Source organism: Neolamprologus brichardi, chromosome 10 (genome assembly GCF_056152115.1).
Source record: "Neolamprologus brichardi isolate AB-2024 chromosome 10, ASM5615211v1, whole genome shotgun sequence".
In the NCBI taxonomy this organism is placed as follows: Eukaryota; Metazoa; Chordata; class Actinopteri; order Cichliformes; family Cichlidae; genus Neolamprologus; species Neolamprologus brichardi.
In genome coordinates, this window is record NC_142113.1 from 28755143 (window position 1) to 28769765 (window position 14623).

General features: G+C 40.0%; 1 protein-coding gene across 2 annotated transcripts in view; it reads right to left on the reverse strand.

Moving 5' to 3' along the window:
* doc2b (double C2-like domains, beta) overlaps positions 1-14623 on the reverse strand; it is a 196405-nt gene that overhangs the window by 84667 nt on the left and 97115 nt on the right. For both annotated transcript variants that reach the window (XM_087847499.1, XM_035905333.2), the window contains one exon: positions 3582-3605. In XM_087847499.1, coding sequence (XP_087703625.1) covers positions 3582-3605 — 24 coding nt within the window. The remainder of the gene's footprint in view (positions 1-3581; positions 3606-14623) is intronic.

A 14623-nucleotide genomic window follows, 5' to 3' on the forward strand; every position in this document is an offset into this window, starting at 1 on the left:
ACATGATAGGGTGGGGCTAGGTTGCACGAGCTCACCCAAAACCTTGGCTGATTGTGACCCACACCCGTTTTCACACCTTGGCTCATGTGATTAGGTAGAGGATCATTAAGGGGTCCTTTTGTCCCTCTTGGGGGAAACTTCCACAGGGTTTAAATCTGGGACTCTCCACCATTTGACCTTAGAACTGAAGAAGCTTCTCGGATGAGAGATGAAACGTCTTCAAGCAACTTAAAGAAGTCCAGACGCTTTTCTTTCCAAGCTCCTTAGACTTTAGAGCTACTGTAAGTTTACACCAATGAGTCTGAGTTACTTTTATATTCAAACAGCAACATACATGCCTGGCAAATGATGTCAGCACAGAAGTGCAATTCTAGCAAAATATAAGAGCTAATACAAGACTTCTGCACAGTACTGTATGTGTTAAATTTGAGCGCAAACACTAGCTAGAGATGTAATCATTTCACTTTCTTTAGCTTCGGCGTTTTCTTATTACATGACAGTGAAACCAAAACTCAGTGCAAAACTACCTAAACAAAAAGAAAGCATTAAAACTTGAGTCTTATTTGTGTTGTCTTGGTGTGAAAGGTTATTGTTGATGTGTGGGAAGATATAAATAAGTCGAAGAACTCAAAAGTAAAAAACAGTAGGATAATCATTGTGAGTTTAATGCAGTTTTTTTTGTCTTTGCAGACATCACTGACATTTTAAGCCCATTCACTAAAACTGATTTTGATAAGATTGGTAAATAGCTAATAAAATAATAATCCCTTGTCACTGATGTTGTGATCCAACAAGTCAGTTTCATCTTTTTTGTATGACGCCTAAGAACTAAGAACATACGTCTATTTTGAGTGTGTATTCTCCAAGCTGTACGTCCCACATGGCTGCTTGTTTTTCTGCAGTGCTATCAGCCTCTTCATCACCGGGGCATATGTCTTCATTACCATATCTGACTGGCCTGCTAACACGCAGGTGGAGGAAGCATCAATCACCAGAAGCAGCAGATAACAGAATGGATGGGACAGAAGCATTGATTGAATCCTTGGGGTTCTAAACCAAAGTCATGTTAAAGAAGAGGGTTAATGCTTCAAGGGCCACTTGAGGTCAACGGAGGCGCCAACGGAAGCCAACGGTGACAATCGAGGCATGTTACAAGGTCACTCATGCCAGTCATGTCCTTGATAACACATCATCGATTTTAGGAGAAAAAATAAAGCAGTTCATGTGCTGATTTTTGCCACAAAGGAGCTGGGCTAAATACGCTTCTCAAGGACAAAATTATGCAAAATTTATTTTTAAGATTTTTGATTTGCTTGCTCTTCCTGCTAGCTAGTCACTAGGAAGGTGCTATAAACAGTATTATTAAGGACCGTGCAGATGACTTTGTCCACTTATATTCAGTAGCTGAAGCGACGTCAATCATTGACTGCTGTATGTGAATCAGATTGACCATCACTGAGCAAACATTACTTTCTCTTCATGTTGCAAGGTGTCTCAAAGTGTGGTAGTGTACACATTTTCCTGGCATACGAAACATCCCTGGTTTGATCCTGGGAAGACACACAAATCCCTTGTGATCCTTGTGATTAAGGGAGCAGCTGAAAGTAGTTTCTTCATTTGAAAGTAAAGTACTTGAGGTCACCCTTCATCTGTCTAATGTGCAACAACCATTTGTGCCATGGAATAGGGTCTAAGGTGACTTGAAAGTGCTTTGCAAACTGACTGCACTGAAAATATTCTGAATATTTAACTATAAAACACCAACTTATGTGTCGTATCCGTAGGTTTGGTCATGCTGGCTGAAAACATGTGGCCTTACTGCAGTTACACTAAGATTTATGGGACTGTAACCTCCATGTGGCACGGAAAAAAAATCTGTAGTTGCCGAGTAACTGCATTTAATTTTTTTTCTCATTCGGCAACTGATTGCAGGCAGTCGAGGTGACCCACTAGTCCATCAGAGAATGAGCGGGTAACATCCTCAGCCTCTGGGTGACGCCTTTTGATCACAAGGTGACTGCACACTTTGGCTGTTGGGAGTCAAACTGCCTCCAAACCATCGGCCTGACTTGTACAGACTACACTCAGACACACTGGCGAAGGATTGCAGTCAGTCTGAGCTGTCTGCAGAACATACAGCACTCAACTTCACTGGTTTTCAACTGGTTGTACTCTGGTTACATTCCTATATAAAATCAAGCTTGACTAGCTCCTGTGTCATTAAGCAGTTTAATCTGATTCCTGCAGCATCTGTTTCACTATTTGTGGAAGATTTTCTAGATTTCGATTTTAAATCTACAAGTTTCTGGCCGGACTCTAATATTTAAGTGACTGATGTGAATTTCCATGTATGCAGTTGCTAACAGAGTTGCAATTGTTGACAGTTTATCAGTTAATTGCCACATTATCACAAACAGATTGCATATAATTGCCAACTTGATCCTATTCAATCACAAACTGATAGCAGACTGTCTTATTACCATTTTATCTCCGTCTTGATGCACTAAAGTTACTTTGAAGACAACAATGAGTTGCAAGTGGTCACAGCCACTGTTTTCCTGAGTGTGAAGCATCATTGTTTGTTTGTTTTTTTATTTTAAAAAGTGAATATAAATATAAATAATCGTTAGATCACAACCAATCCAATGCATTTCAAATAAATGTAACTTCCCTTTTGGGTTGCAACCCTTTTGGGTGCAGGTGTGTCTGAACTCGTTTACAGGCGCCTTCAGGCCTGGTGGGTGTGGCCTTGCTAGGGGACTGGCCACACCCGAAGCCACACACCTGCTGCTGATCAGGGCTCGTCAGGGGAGCTACTTAGGAGAGTCTTGGAGCTCCCACCGACGCGGGATCATTACGTTAGACTCCCAAGTCCGTGTGTGTGTTTAGGAAGTGCAGATCGTGTGTGTGCCCGCGGGGGTCAGTGTTTAACGGCTGCCTCTATTGTTTTCCTACAGGAGGAACGTGGAGAGGAAGGGCAGCACGCACAGGGTGTGCAGAGTCACGACAGCGGGGAGCACGAACACGGACGCCACTGGAAGACACACACGGGAGCCTTGGGGAGCACGGGGATTAATTGTGCATCGATATTTACCACACTGTAAATAAATGCACTGTCTACACACAGAGCTCCGCGCCTGGGTCCTCCTTTCCCCACATCGCCACGGTCTGCCAGCCAGACCGTGACAGATTCATATGTAACAGCATCCTGCATTTAAAGATGGAATTTACTTTCGGTCAGTAAACTGGTTGACCTTTGACTACAGTGTAGTCATTCACCACATTGGTTTACATGCTTCTGTCTTTGTTTTCTAGGCGTTCACCTTTAACTAGTTGACTTGATTCTTTAAGCACCAGTGTGCATCTACAGAAGAACAGGCCAAATACAGACAAAGCATTCAACATTCACTCAGGATTAGATTTGTTGTTCCAAAGAAACGGAATCAGAGGGAGCTCAGAGGATGTGAGCCAGGGTTGGTGATTGTTTCAGTCGGGGATCACTGGGATTGGACGCAGGAGGGATAAAGTAGGCATTGATTAGCAGGGACTGGTTGGGATCTGGGCTCATTTCAATGGCTTACCTTTTTGTATCTGGGGACAGGAAGCTGTTTTGTTCCAGCAAACATAAAGCACCAAGACACAGAGTCGATGACAGCATGCAAAAGAGTAAGGTGGAGAAGAAAAAAAAGAAAACATTGATCATATGAAATTAAAGTTATAGGTGACAAAAAAACAAAAACATGCAAACAACAAAGGAGAAAAACAAAAACAAAGCAGTCTGCAGTGTTTCAGAAAGATTTTTTGGTTTACACAGCTCAGAGCGCTGCTGAAATGCCAAATGTGGAAACAGTCTGAGTGGAAAATAAATGATTAAAGTAATAGTGGCTTTGAATGGCCTGTTGATACAGTGAATATAATTGAAAATCCATTAATTCATTTGTTTATATTTGGCTATGTTAATTGGATTTGAGACAATAGTTAGTGACAGTTTGAGACAAGTCTGAGTTACACAAACAGCTCTGTGTTGTTGTGCTGCTGGAGACTTTAACACAACAGCTCACACAGTATCCAGATCATAGTAGAGAAAAATAGGATTTCAACACACGCAACATGAAAACACATCCATATGGTGAGAGGGACACCTTCAGTGGCACTCATGGCTGTTTCTCACAGTCAGGAGTTAAAGTGGGCTGGAACTATTTAAGACTATGTTATTAATAAGTAAATAAGTCTGAGCGGTTGATTCATGCTCTGTAATTTAAGCGAGTTTATTTTTCAGCTCATTTCTTTTCTGGCGTGGCTCTTTTGTGAGCGGGTCACTCATGTCATAACCTCTCATTAATGCCGCTGTTGTGACAAGGTCTGTTTGATCGTTTGCTAACATAACCAGCAAGACTTTTGTGCCTCAACAAAATAACCAAGTCCAAAAAAAGAGAAATAAATATATAAATAAAACGCAACTGAAAAACAATACCAAACAGCAAGTGAAGAAAAAGCCAAAGAGCAGGAAAAGAAGGGTTTTCAGGTGGAAAACCTCTGGGACTATTAACTCGTGTAGCCTAATACACTGACACTAATACAGTCTGTGTATAACAATGAGTAGCAGGAAGGATTTCACAACACCCAGGATGAAAATGTGCTGCACTTTCTATGTGCTACCGCTGGGCATGCCTTCCAGTCAATACTATGGGCACACTCAACCCATAATCCTCCTAAAAGACATGCATTCTCACCTTTTGATTCTTATCTCTGTCATGCATTCATATGAGCAGGTCGATGAAGTGGGATCACTAAAACAAAAGATTAGGATATCTTTGTTTTGCTAGCTACTGACACAGAGCTATATTCCCAGTTAGAGAGAACACGTTCAATATGAACAGGTGATTGATTCATTGTCAGACATGACAAAAAGAAAGTTTGTTTAGTTACAGTTAATTTAGTTTAGTTAAGTCAAAGTTAAAAGACCACCCTGAAAAGTTATCTTGTTAATTCATGTTGTTAAATGTACTTGACATTAAAGAATGTGTAAGTTAAAAGCTGTGTGAGAATCCTGGACACTGCAATTCGTGCAGGCTGCAGAACCAAGCTGCTTACAGTATTTTGGTAACACTTGTAGTAATAACATGGCACTTTGATGGGGTAGGACATATTCACTGTTTGTTTAAGAGTAGCAGTTACCAGCTTGAATTCAAACTTGCATTGAAAAGCATGAAATCTGTGGAGCAATCTTAATATTTCTCCACAGAGAACAAACAAATCTATCCAAGCTCACAGTAAGTAAAAGTTGCTTCTTTGTTTGCTTGTTTGTTTCTTTGGCCAGAGCTGGGATCTGGTTAGCTAAGGTATGTATAGACACCTACCCTGGGTATTCCTAAGCTGTTTACCACAGGACATTTTTAAGCTTAAAAGGAGCAGAAATGTAAAAGCAACATATTATGCTCTAACTTGTGTTTTGACTCTGGGTATCTTTGTACGATGAGCCCTCGTTCCTGTATAAAGACACCATATCAAATCTGCATATACCCGCCAGCTGTATTGAACAGTCTTTTCTTTTGAGGTTTTGCAGATTCTGTGTCCACTAACTAGGTGTCATTGACTTGTCAACATGATGACAATTTTGGATCAGTTGGTGAACCCTTGGCAGCCACCTGTCGCTCTGCAAAATGTGTACTCCCCAACCAGTTGGCAAAACCCTCTTTGTGATGGGTTTGACATATTGCATATTGCTACGGCTGCAGTGTGAATGGATGTGATGGACTTGTCTACAAACACTGTCCAGCTACTCTGTTAGCTGTTGTGAAACTGTGAAAGGTGCAACACACACCGAAAATAGAGGAGGTTCACTTTCAAAGTAAAAGCTGCACCTTTTAAACATGTTAACATGTTCACTGAAGCGCTGAGGCGCAGCTTTTACTTTGAAAGTTAACCTTCTCGATTCTGGTTTGCACTTTTTCAAGTTGTAATGTCGCTCATAGTTAGTGTGTATTTGCAGACAATCAATAAGCAGTAGTCTCTCCCTTCAGAGGCAAGTTGTAGTTTACTTTTTAAATATTAGTGCATATTTCATGATTTTGATTATGGATGTATTGAGTAAGGATATAATTCTGAACATCAAGAAAGCATGCTGTAACCTCCTGTTTTCAGTCATTATGCTAAGCTAAGGTATTTATCTCCTGGCTCCTATTTTATACTTAACAGAAAGAAGACTTATATTCATCGTCTTTAATAAGCAAACTTTTTGTAAGTTATTCTAAGGATGATGACGCACAAACAATAAATGACCTTAAAAGCTTTCACTGACAAATAACATTTATAATTTATCATTTAGCTAGCAGACACTTGCGGTCTAAGCCTTTATAGCACCAGATATGAATAACAATTGATTTTGCTGCAGCCATGATATAGCAGCTTCTTACTCCATCCTTTCTGAATAGTCTTGTGGGAATGTCTGCTGGACACTTTATCAATATTTACAGCTGAAATATGACAAGTTGAAAAGTACGAAATGAATAATTTCTCTAATGTTTCTGATGTTCCTCCTTTTACTGTGATGTGGGGAATAAAAATGAAGACAAGTTGTTTCATAAAGCCTTTTTATGTAAAAGCTGTGACATGAAAACAGTTGCAATTATTGATAATGAATTTTTGACCAAGACCAAAAAATATCTCTAAGAAACCAAGTGTGTGTGTGTGTGTGTGTGCGTGTGCTCTCACATGAATGTGGGTGTACTAGGAAATAAAAGGAGTCTCTGCAGCAGAAAGAAGAGACTGGAAGATTATGTGGAGGTTTTAGTGTAGGTCGTGGTAAATTAACAGGTCTGAGTTTTGCAACTGCATTGTAAGACAATGTGAGGCTCACTGATAAGTGCAGAAAACTCCAGAAAAATCACCACTGAAACTGTGTTTCTTCCTCACAGTGATGTGAAAATGACTCAGCAGCTTGTAAAACCACCTTGAGTAGCAGTAACCTGAAGTCATCATTTTCTTTATGACTTTATCAGTTTCTCACATTGTTGCTCAATGACTGGAAGGTACCCAGGCTGCAAATCAAGCCCTCCACCACTGTGCTGTGTTTTCACCAAAAATGCCACTGTCCACATTTAGCTGACATGTGGAGTCTTTATAAGGAGACTGGAAGGGTCGTGTTGGCGTAATTTGCAGCTAGCATGCCATGGTGCACATCCCATTTGGACCTTTAAAACACACTGCACACACAGCGGTAACCCTGATCACTGACAAGTGATGACCTAGGAGTGACCGATCAGTTTCCCTGAGAGTGACTGGCCATTTAGTGCATCACGGCACACTCCAGAAGGGACACCTTGTTTGCAACTGAACCATGTGAGTGTCAAGTCTGAGTGGAGTAGGCAGGAATGGTGGACCCAAAGTGCAGACTCACGGAGGCAAAAAGGTGAACTCAAATGCAGCTTTATCGCTGGATAGCAAAAAAACAAACAACTGGCTAAACTGAGAATACAGACAACTAAACAGGCAGGCAGACAGAACACAGAGTATGGGATGAGGGAGATCACAACACAGACCAACGCAAACACAGGGCTTAAATACACATAGGGAGCAATCAGGGAATGGGAGACAGTAGGGAAACACAGCTGGGACAAATCAGACCTAACTAAACAAGGGAAGCAAAACCAGATACCCTGCGTGCTGGACAGGGACTATCAAAATAAAACAGGAAACACACAACAGGCACAGAGGCACGGACTTGACACTGAACAAAAGGAACACTGAAGAACTAGAAATCAGAGAACAAAGAGCTAGAGCAAGAAATACAAAACTAAATAATAGACACACTAAGTCACCGACTGTAGACAAACAAAATCAAAACCACTGGGTCACCAGAACCAGGTTCCCTAACACCGAGTCCCTTTGACATAGTGGTTTAAATTGGCATCCCAATAATGAGAACAGGCTGCATCTGTCCAGTTAATTATTCTCTATTTTTACTCCTTTTTATTGTAATTTTAGCATATTTACATTTTAAAATGGTTCACAGAAACACCAGGATAACATTATGTATAAGCTGAGATAATAGTTGTATCTCTAAAAAAAAAAAAAAACCACATAAATTTGTATTGCACAGGAGGAGGTCAGCTTAGACCTGAGAAACAGTTGGGGAAACCCCGACTGACGATGCTTTCAGTATTTATTTATTCTCCACCACTGTTTTGAAACACTCTTCAGTAACAAATTCCTTAATTTCCTAGATTTTTGTGGGTTTTTTTTGCAAGTGCAGGATTTGAAACAGGATTTGAATCTACGCTTTGACTACACTTCCTTGCTGAGTGAATTGGAGTGTTGTGAAATTTGTGATCCTCTGACTTTTCATCTAACTAAATCGATTTTGTTCGATGATACGCTTAGACTCACTGTGTGTCTTTCTCATGCCCGGGAAAAGATGATCTCAAAAGATGATCCAAACACACACACACACACACACACACACACACACACCATATCCAAATACAGGCTAACTAAAAGAGTGGGCCCCACCACTGAAATTCAATCATACAAGAGATATGCCATCATTCCCCACTTTAATGTGTTAAAGTTGTCCACCTGATGCTCTGATTCAAAGGCGGCCGCTGTGTCTCCCTCCCTTTCGTCTAGCCCGTTCGACCCTGCTCTGTGCAGGCTGAGACTTGTCTCTCCACTCTTCCTTCACACTTTACCTCTTTTCCCTTTATCTCTGACTTTTGGCTAACTGACTGTTTTCTAGTGTGAGAGAAACTGACTAGATTGCTGACAAAGTAAACCATTCTCTGCAAATATTAAAGGGGGAATATACTAATGTTTCAAAACAAGAAAAATGAGGAAGTCTTACAGAGGTGCATCATGACTAGCGGTTCTTTAATATAACACAAAAGCAGGAGAAATATCCTTTCTTTAAACCCTCTGTGCTTTCTAAACAATATGCATTTGCAATAACTTGCAATACCGCTCTGAGTGACTCGAGGAATATGATGTACCGTGCAAATAACACTGATGGCAAAGATTTGATAAAGCAGTACAGCAACCCAGAGATGAAGCCAGCAGTGAAGAAAGCAAACAGCCCCTTTTAGCTATAGTAACCTTTCCATGACAGCAGGTTTTCAAGAACTCTGGAAATCCAGTTCCTGCAGGAACCTACACATGCACTTTGCTTGGTTAAAAGAATGGGGACAAAATATTGCACTGAAGTTTGATTTGGTGTGTGCAACATTCTTTCAGATGGCAAATTGGATGCTGCTATCTATATGAAGTCGAGAAGAATCTGCAGCAAATCTGAGGACAATCTGACCGGCATTTCCTACCATGTGGCAAATCTTCGGACAGATGGATAGACAAGCTGATAGACCGCCTGGTATGACGTGCTACTACAAGGACAAAAAGGAACAAAGGCGTTGATTCATTTTTAAACTCTGAACATGTGTGGTTCGTGTTGTGCTTTGCCCATGGGCCTGCAGATCATTCTAGCAGGCAACGAGGTGCAAGAACCTTTTAGATCTGAAAGAAATAACCCAGATCAACTGTGACTGTTACCTGCTAAGATAATAAATTGGAAAAGTCAGGTGTGAGTGGAAGCACTAAGCAGCAGTGATTGTGGATTCCAGCAGCCGTCCGGCCTGCTGTGTCTGAAGTCTGGGAGATCAAAAGCTGAAACAGCACTCAGTGTGTCAGGTGCTAATAGATAGGTTCTCATATTCAGCGAAGCCAATCTTCCATCATTCATGAGCTTTTCTGCAGATATTTGTAAGATTGTGAATTGCCCTGTAATTTTTCTGCACTTATGAAGCTGAATAACAACAGAATGAAGATAGAGGAGCAGTGACTGCATCTTTCCATAGATGGGCCTCCTGCAGGGAGGAGTTCTATGGACAATTTTATGGTTGTATGGTGATGTGTTGGGGCATAACAATGTATAATCATGACAGCAGGAGAACTGTGGTAGAATTACAATCATTCGAGGTGAGAGGAACTAAAGAAAGTGACAGTGTGTTCCTCGCTGAGATTTGTAATGGCAAGGTAGGAATACACGGTTACATTATGTTTGCATCGGTAAAATCAAAAAGGTGAAGCTACTGTAGCAGATAGAGGTTCAAAAAGAATCTACAAGATGTACTATTTAAGTGGTTTTCTGTCATGTTTGCAATGTTATTCAAATAACTTGTACGATTTACTAAGATTTCTGATAAAGTCTATTTGTGGCGAACCGAGAAAATTTTACATGTGGGGGCAAAGAAGATGCAAGAGGTCAAGGCAGCGTAGAACATAGCTCTATCCATCATAATAGCCACAAAAACACTTTAAAACATTTTTTATATAATTATCTCTTCTAAAAAAATAAAGGCTATGAGAAACTTTTGGAAAAACAAGCAATTAGTTTTTACAAGTATTGTAAGGACATAAAAGTTGAGGGGCCAGCTAAGGGGGCAGGGCTATATAGGAGGTGGGCAGTTGCCCCCCCCTTGCCCCCCTGTAGAGCCACCCCTGATTTGATTACACAACTAATGCATTGTCACATACTTTTATTTAGCTTCTGTGCTTTTCCAGTACACAAAATAATGTTGTAAAATGTTATAGAATAATTAAAGTTTCAGTTCAATTCAGTTTTATAGTGCCAATCTACAATAGCAGTTGCCTTAAGGTGGTTTATATAGTAAAGTAAAGACCTTACAAAAATATAGAGAAACAAAGAAAACCCCAACAATCATATGACCCCTATGGGCAAGCACTTTAGCAAGAGTGGGAAGGAAACACTCATGAAACTGTGAAAGACAAATTATTTGTCTATTATTATGTTATATTATTATAAGTGCTCTCTTACATGAGAGCAGTAAACTTAAAAAGATGTTTAAAATTGCACTTTTATAACATTACCGCATCTCATCTTAGGCAAAGTAGATGTACTAAAATGTTAATATAAATAAAAACGCCTGTTCTGAATTCTAAGTGTAACATTACCCAGTCTACCTCTGCTGGAACTAGCCCAACAATAGTGGTCAGATGTAGTCAGCATTACAGAAAACAAGATACCAAAAACTTAGTAGTAGGTACCCATATGAGTAGACGATTCTTAATAATATGTTTATCCCAAGTATTTAAACAAAAATTGCTTTATCAGAAAGTTATATTAAATTACTGACATCTTCATGGGTCATTTATTTAAAATGTTAGAATTATATTTTGTTGTTGAGAACACAGTGATTTTATTAGTCAGAGTTAAAGTGGCGCTATCACGGCAGCTGAACTAACTGCCATCTTCCATATGTAGTTTCTACAGCACCATTTGTAGTTTTTTTTCATGGGCTTGCAGGCTTCCTTCTGTTTTTGTTCAGCATGTAAGGACCAGAACATTTGTAGGCGTATATTGGCCCCTTCAGTTCTGCTAGAATAGCTGCTTCAGTACTTATACTGCCTATGATGGTATGGTACCACAGAAAAACAATTCTTGTGGTGTTTTCAGAATATCGAATGGAACTGTTAGTATCAGTTCTGGTGACATCCTGTAGTCAGCGTTGTAGTATGATATATTTTAACCCAAATCAGTCTGTTTTACCAGAACTTACCATTCAACTGGATGCTTAAATGTAACCAAGCAGTGTCTGCAAATGAAAGTAGTAATAAAAACGTCTCGACATCTGAAAACAGATTTGTTCTGTATACATCCTCACTACAGGAGGTAGAGTTGCAAATATGGATGGAAACAGTCACATATTTTGGGTGGGCACTGACATTCTGCCTCTTCTATTGTTTAGGTTGTCGACGTGTTGGTATGAACTTCTTCTGAGGAGGAAATTTACAATCTCAAACACCAAAGTAAGACACAAAAATTGCACATTTCCTTTGTGGCTTTAAAAGTAGTGACCTTACTGAGCTTTATTAGTATCAACTAGCTGTAAAACAAAGAGCATCTCTATTGATGGCCAAGGTCTCGGAGATGGAACTGAGTCATTCTGTGCCATTTGCTAAAGTCTCACCAGGGGTGATGGAAATGAAACACTCCAAAGAAGAGATTTAGAGAACTTATTTGTCAGTACTTGAGTCATCATGATGCCACACATTCTGACTGCTCCAGCCAACAACCATGTAGAGGAAGAGCTCCCAGCTCTGAGCCATTTTTGTCTTTCTGGCCATCTACATGTATGCACTCTCTTATAATGCATTAAAGCCCAAGGAGGCTAAATTAATTTATTTCTCTCAAGGGAAATAATGGATGTGTTCTGATGTACTTGGCTTAGTAAGCTTCCTGGGATGCTGGTTCTGCTGAGGAAAGGAGAGAAGTTAATGATGTAGGACCTAAAACTTAATAGCTTCTTTCACAAATGTTAAAGCCTGATCCTGTAATGTTGTAGCCCACCACTGCACTGATAATGTACAGTAATGGTGAACTCCCATCAGATCAGGCGATAACCTTTTTGGTGAATCTTACACGAGTCATGTTTTTTAATTACCCACTGCATCTGCAAGCTGCTTTGCAACCCATCACAACCCCAGCTCCTTCATGTTGTGTACTAGCTGATTCATGTACTGGCTGTTGTCACTGACAAATGCTACTGTAGCATTTAGCTTGCTTCAAAATGCTTCTCATACTGTTTACAGACATATCTTCCCATTTCCTCAAACTCAAGTATATTGCTTCCACCTTGTACCAAGTTGGACTTCTCATGAGCCATATAAGGAATCCACTTTGTACCAATGTATTGTTTTTACCTCAAAAACAGGATTTGCAGCACTTACAATGCAAAACTCCTTGAGGATGGGACAAAAGGTTCAGTTATTGTGTTGTCACATTATAAAAAACATGAAAAATGAGCAAAACATTTTAATAAAGCTTACTAAAACCCCTGATAAATATACAGTTATGCAATGGCATATACTATAATAATCATATACTTACATAAACCTTAATGAGGAACTGATCAATATAACATTACACAATCCATTCCCATAAAATAATCATTTCCCCCGTCCTTTAGCTCCTGGCTGTTGACATTTATGTCTGCAAAAATGACCCAAAATAAATATTTAACAGATCCACAACTCAAAGGCCAAACTGGTGTATGAATATGTTTTCTGCAACGGCTGTGTCTTATTCGAGAGACTATGGTCGTCACCCTGCACTGCACAAACCTAAATCCAAAATTTCACTGTAGCAAACATGTTAGTTTTTCCACCCCTTCTCCCAAAGACCCAATCACCAGCTTAACCTGCAGTAATACAAGCCAATCATGCTGTCTCAGCCATTAAAGAAGCTCTAATGTTAGCTAGAGGTGGGAATCACCATACATCCCACGATACGATATTATCACAATACTTAACACACGATACGATGTTATTGCAATTTTTAAAAATATTTTGCGATATTCAGATTCTGTACATAAAGGTAAACTTTATCAATATTCATTTTATCTAATATCAAAGTCTCACACTCAGTCTTTCTCTCATTTCAGTTTTATTGTTGACAAACTGAACGGTTTGTATTACAGTCTAGTCCAACTTAACTGAACGCAACCATCTGGTTCAATTATATCTATTCTGAACTATGCAATTTATGAAAACTATGCAGCCCCTTCAGCAACTGAAGAATTTGAAAGTAAATTAAAACTGTCAGTAAACTGTCATGTTTATTGCTGCCATAAAAAAAAGTTAAACACATTTGGACAGTGAAGGAATGTCAGGATTCTTGCTCAGAAAAAGGATCAACATGCTCTGAAGTCAGAGCATGTTCCAGTGCACAATAACTTTTTTTGTAACAAAATATCAATTTCTGCTGTCCTGTATCGATACATTATTAGCAAACAAAATATCACAATACTACACAGTATCGATTTTTTTCCCCCACCCCTGATGTTAGCTGTGTCCCAAAACCTAGGCCGGATCCTTCCAAGGACCCTGCCATTGCAGTCTATGTGGGCGGGGTCCTTCGAAGACCAAGAAGGGTGGAAGTGAGCGGCTGTAAAATTGGACAGTCTAGCCTTCAGATTTGCGTCACCAGGTGTCTTGGTGGAGTTTAATAAACTCAGCCGTCTGCTCCTTGCTATCTAAAATATAACAGGACACCGGAGTATATTCTCGACCATCTCACACTTCTGTTTAATCGGTTTTCTGTTCAACATTTATTCAGCTGTGTGAAAACTATAACTTTATTCTCAGCCAAACAGATTTACTGAGGAACAAATAAAACACTGAAAAAAGCCAAACAATAACATTTGTAATTATCTAAGTGACTTATATATCATGTTTAACCTGAGTAGCAAAAGACTGCGGGGGGTCTGAAAATGATGTCCCGGGAGTCCCGTGTTCTCACCGGCTATAGTGAGCCTTGACCATCCAGACGTCTCTGAAAACGTCGGAGCGCTATTGCAATTATGTGATCTCTTGATAAATGGAGCAGATAAAACTAAGTAGCTGCCGCCATTATTGGAAACTGGAATTGGCTGGGCCACGCTATGAATTCTGGGATAGGTTGGGCCTAGAAGGATACACCCAGCCCATCCTTCAAAGCCGGGGAAATGAAGGACGCATTTGGAGCAGCCTTCGAATTTGGGCAGCCTTCGTCGCCTGGCTGTGATGTAATCGGTCTTTAATAGTGGCCTACCAACGATGCGGCCTAGGAATTGGG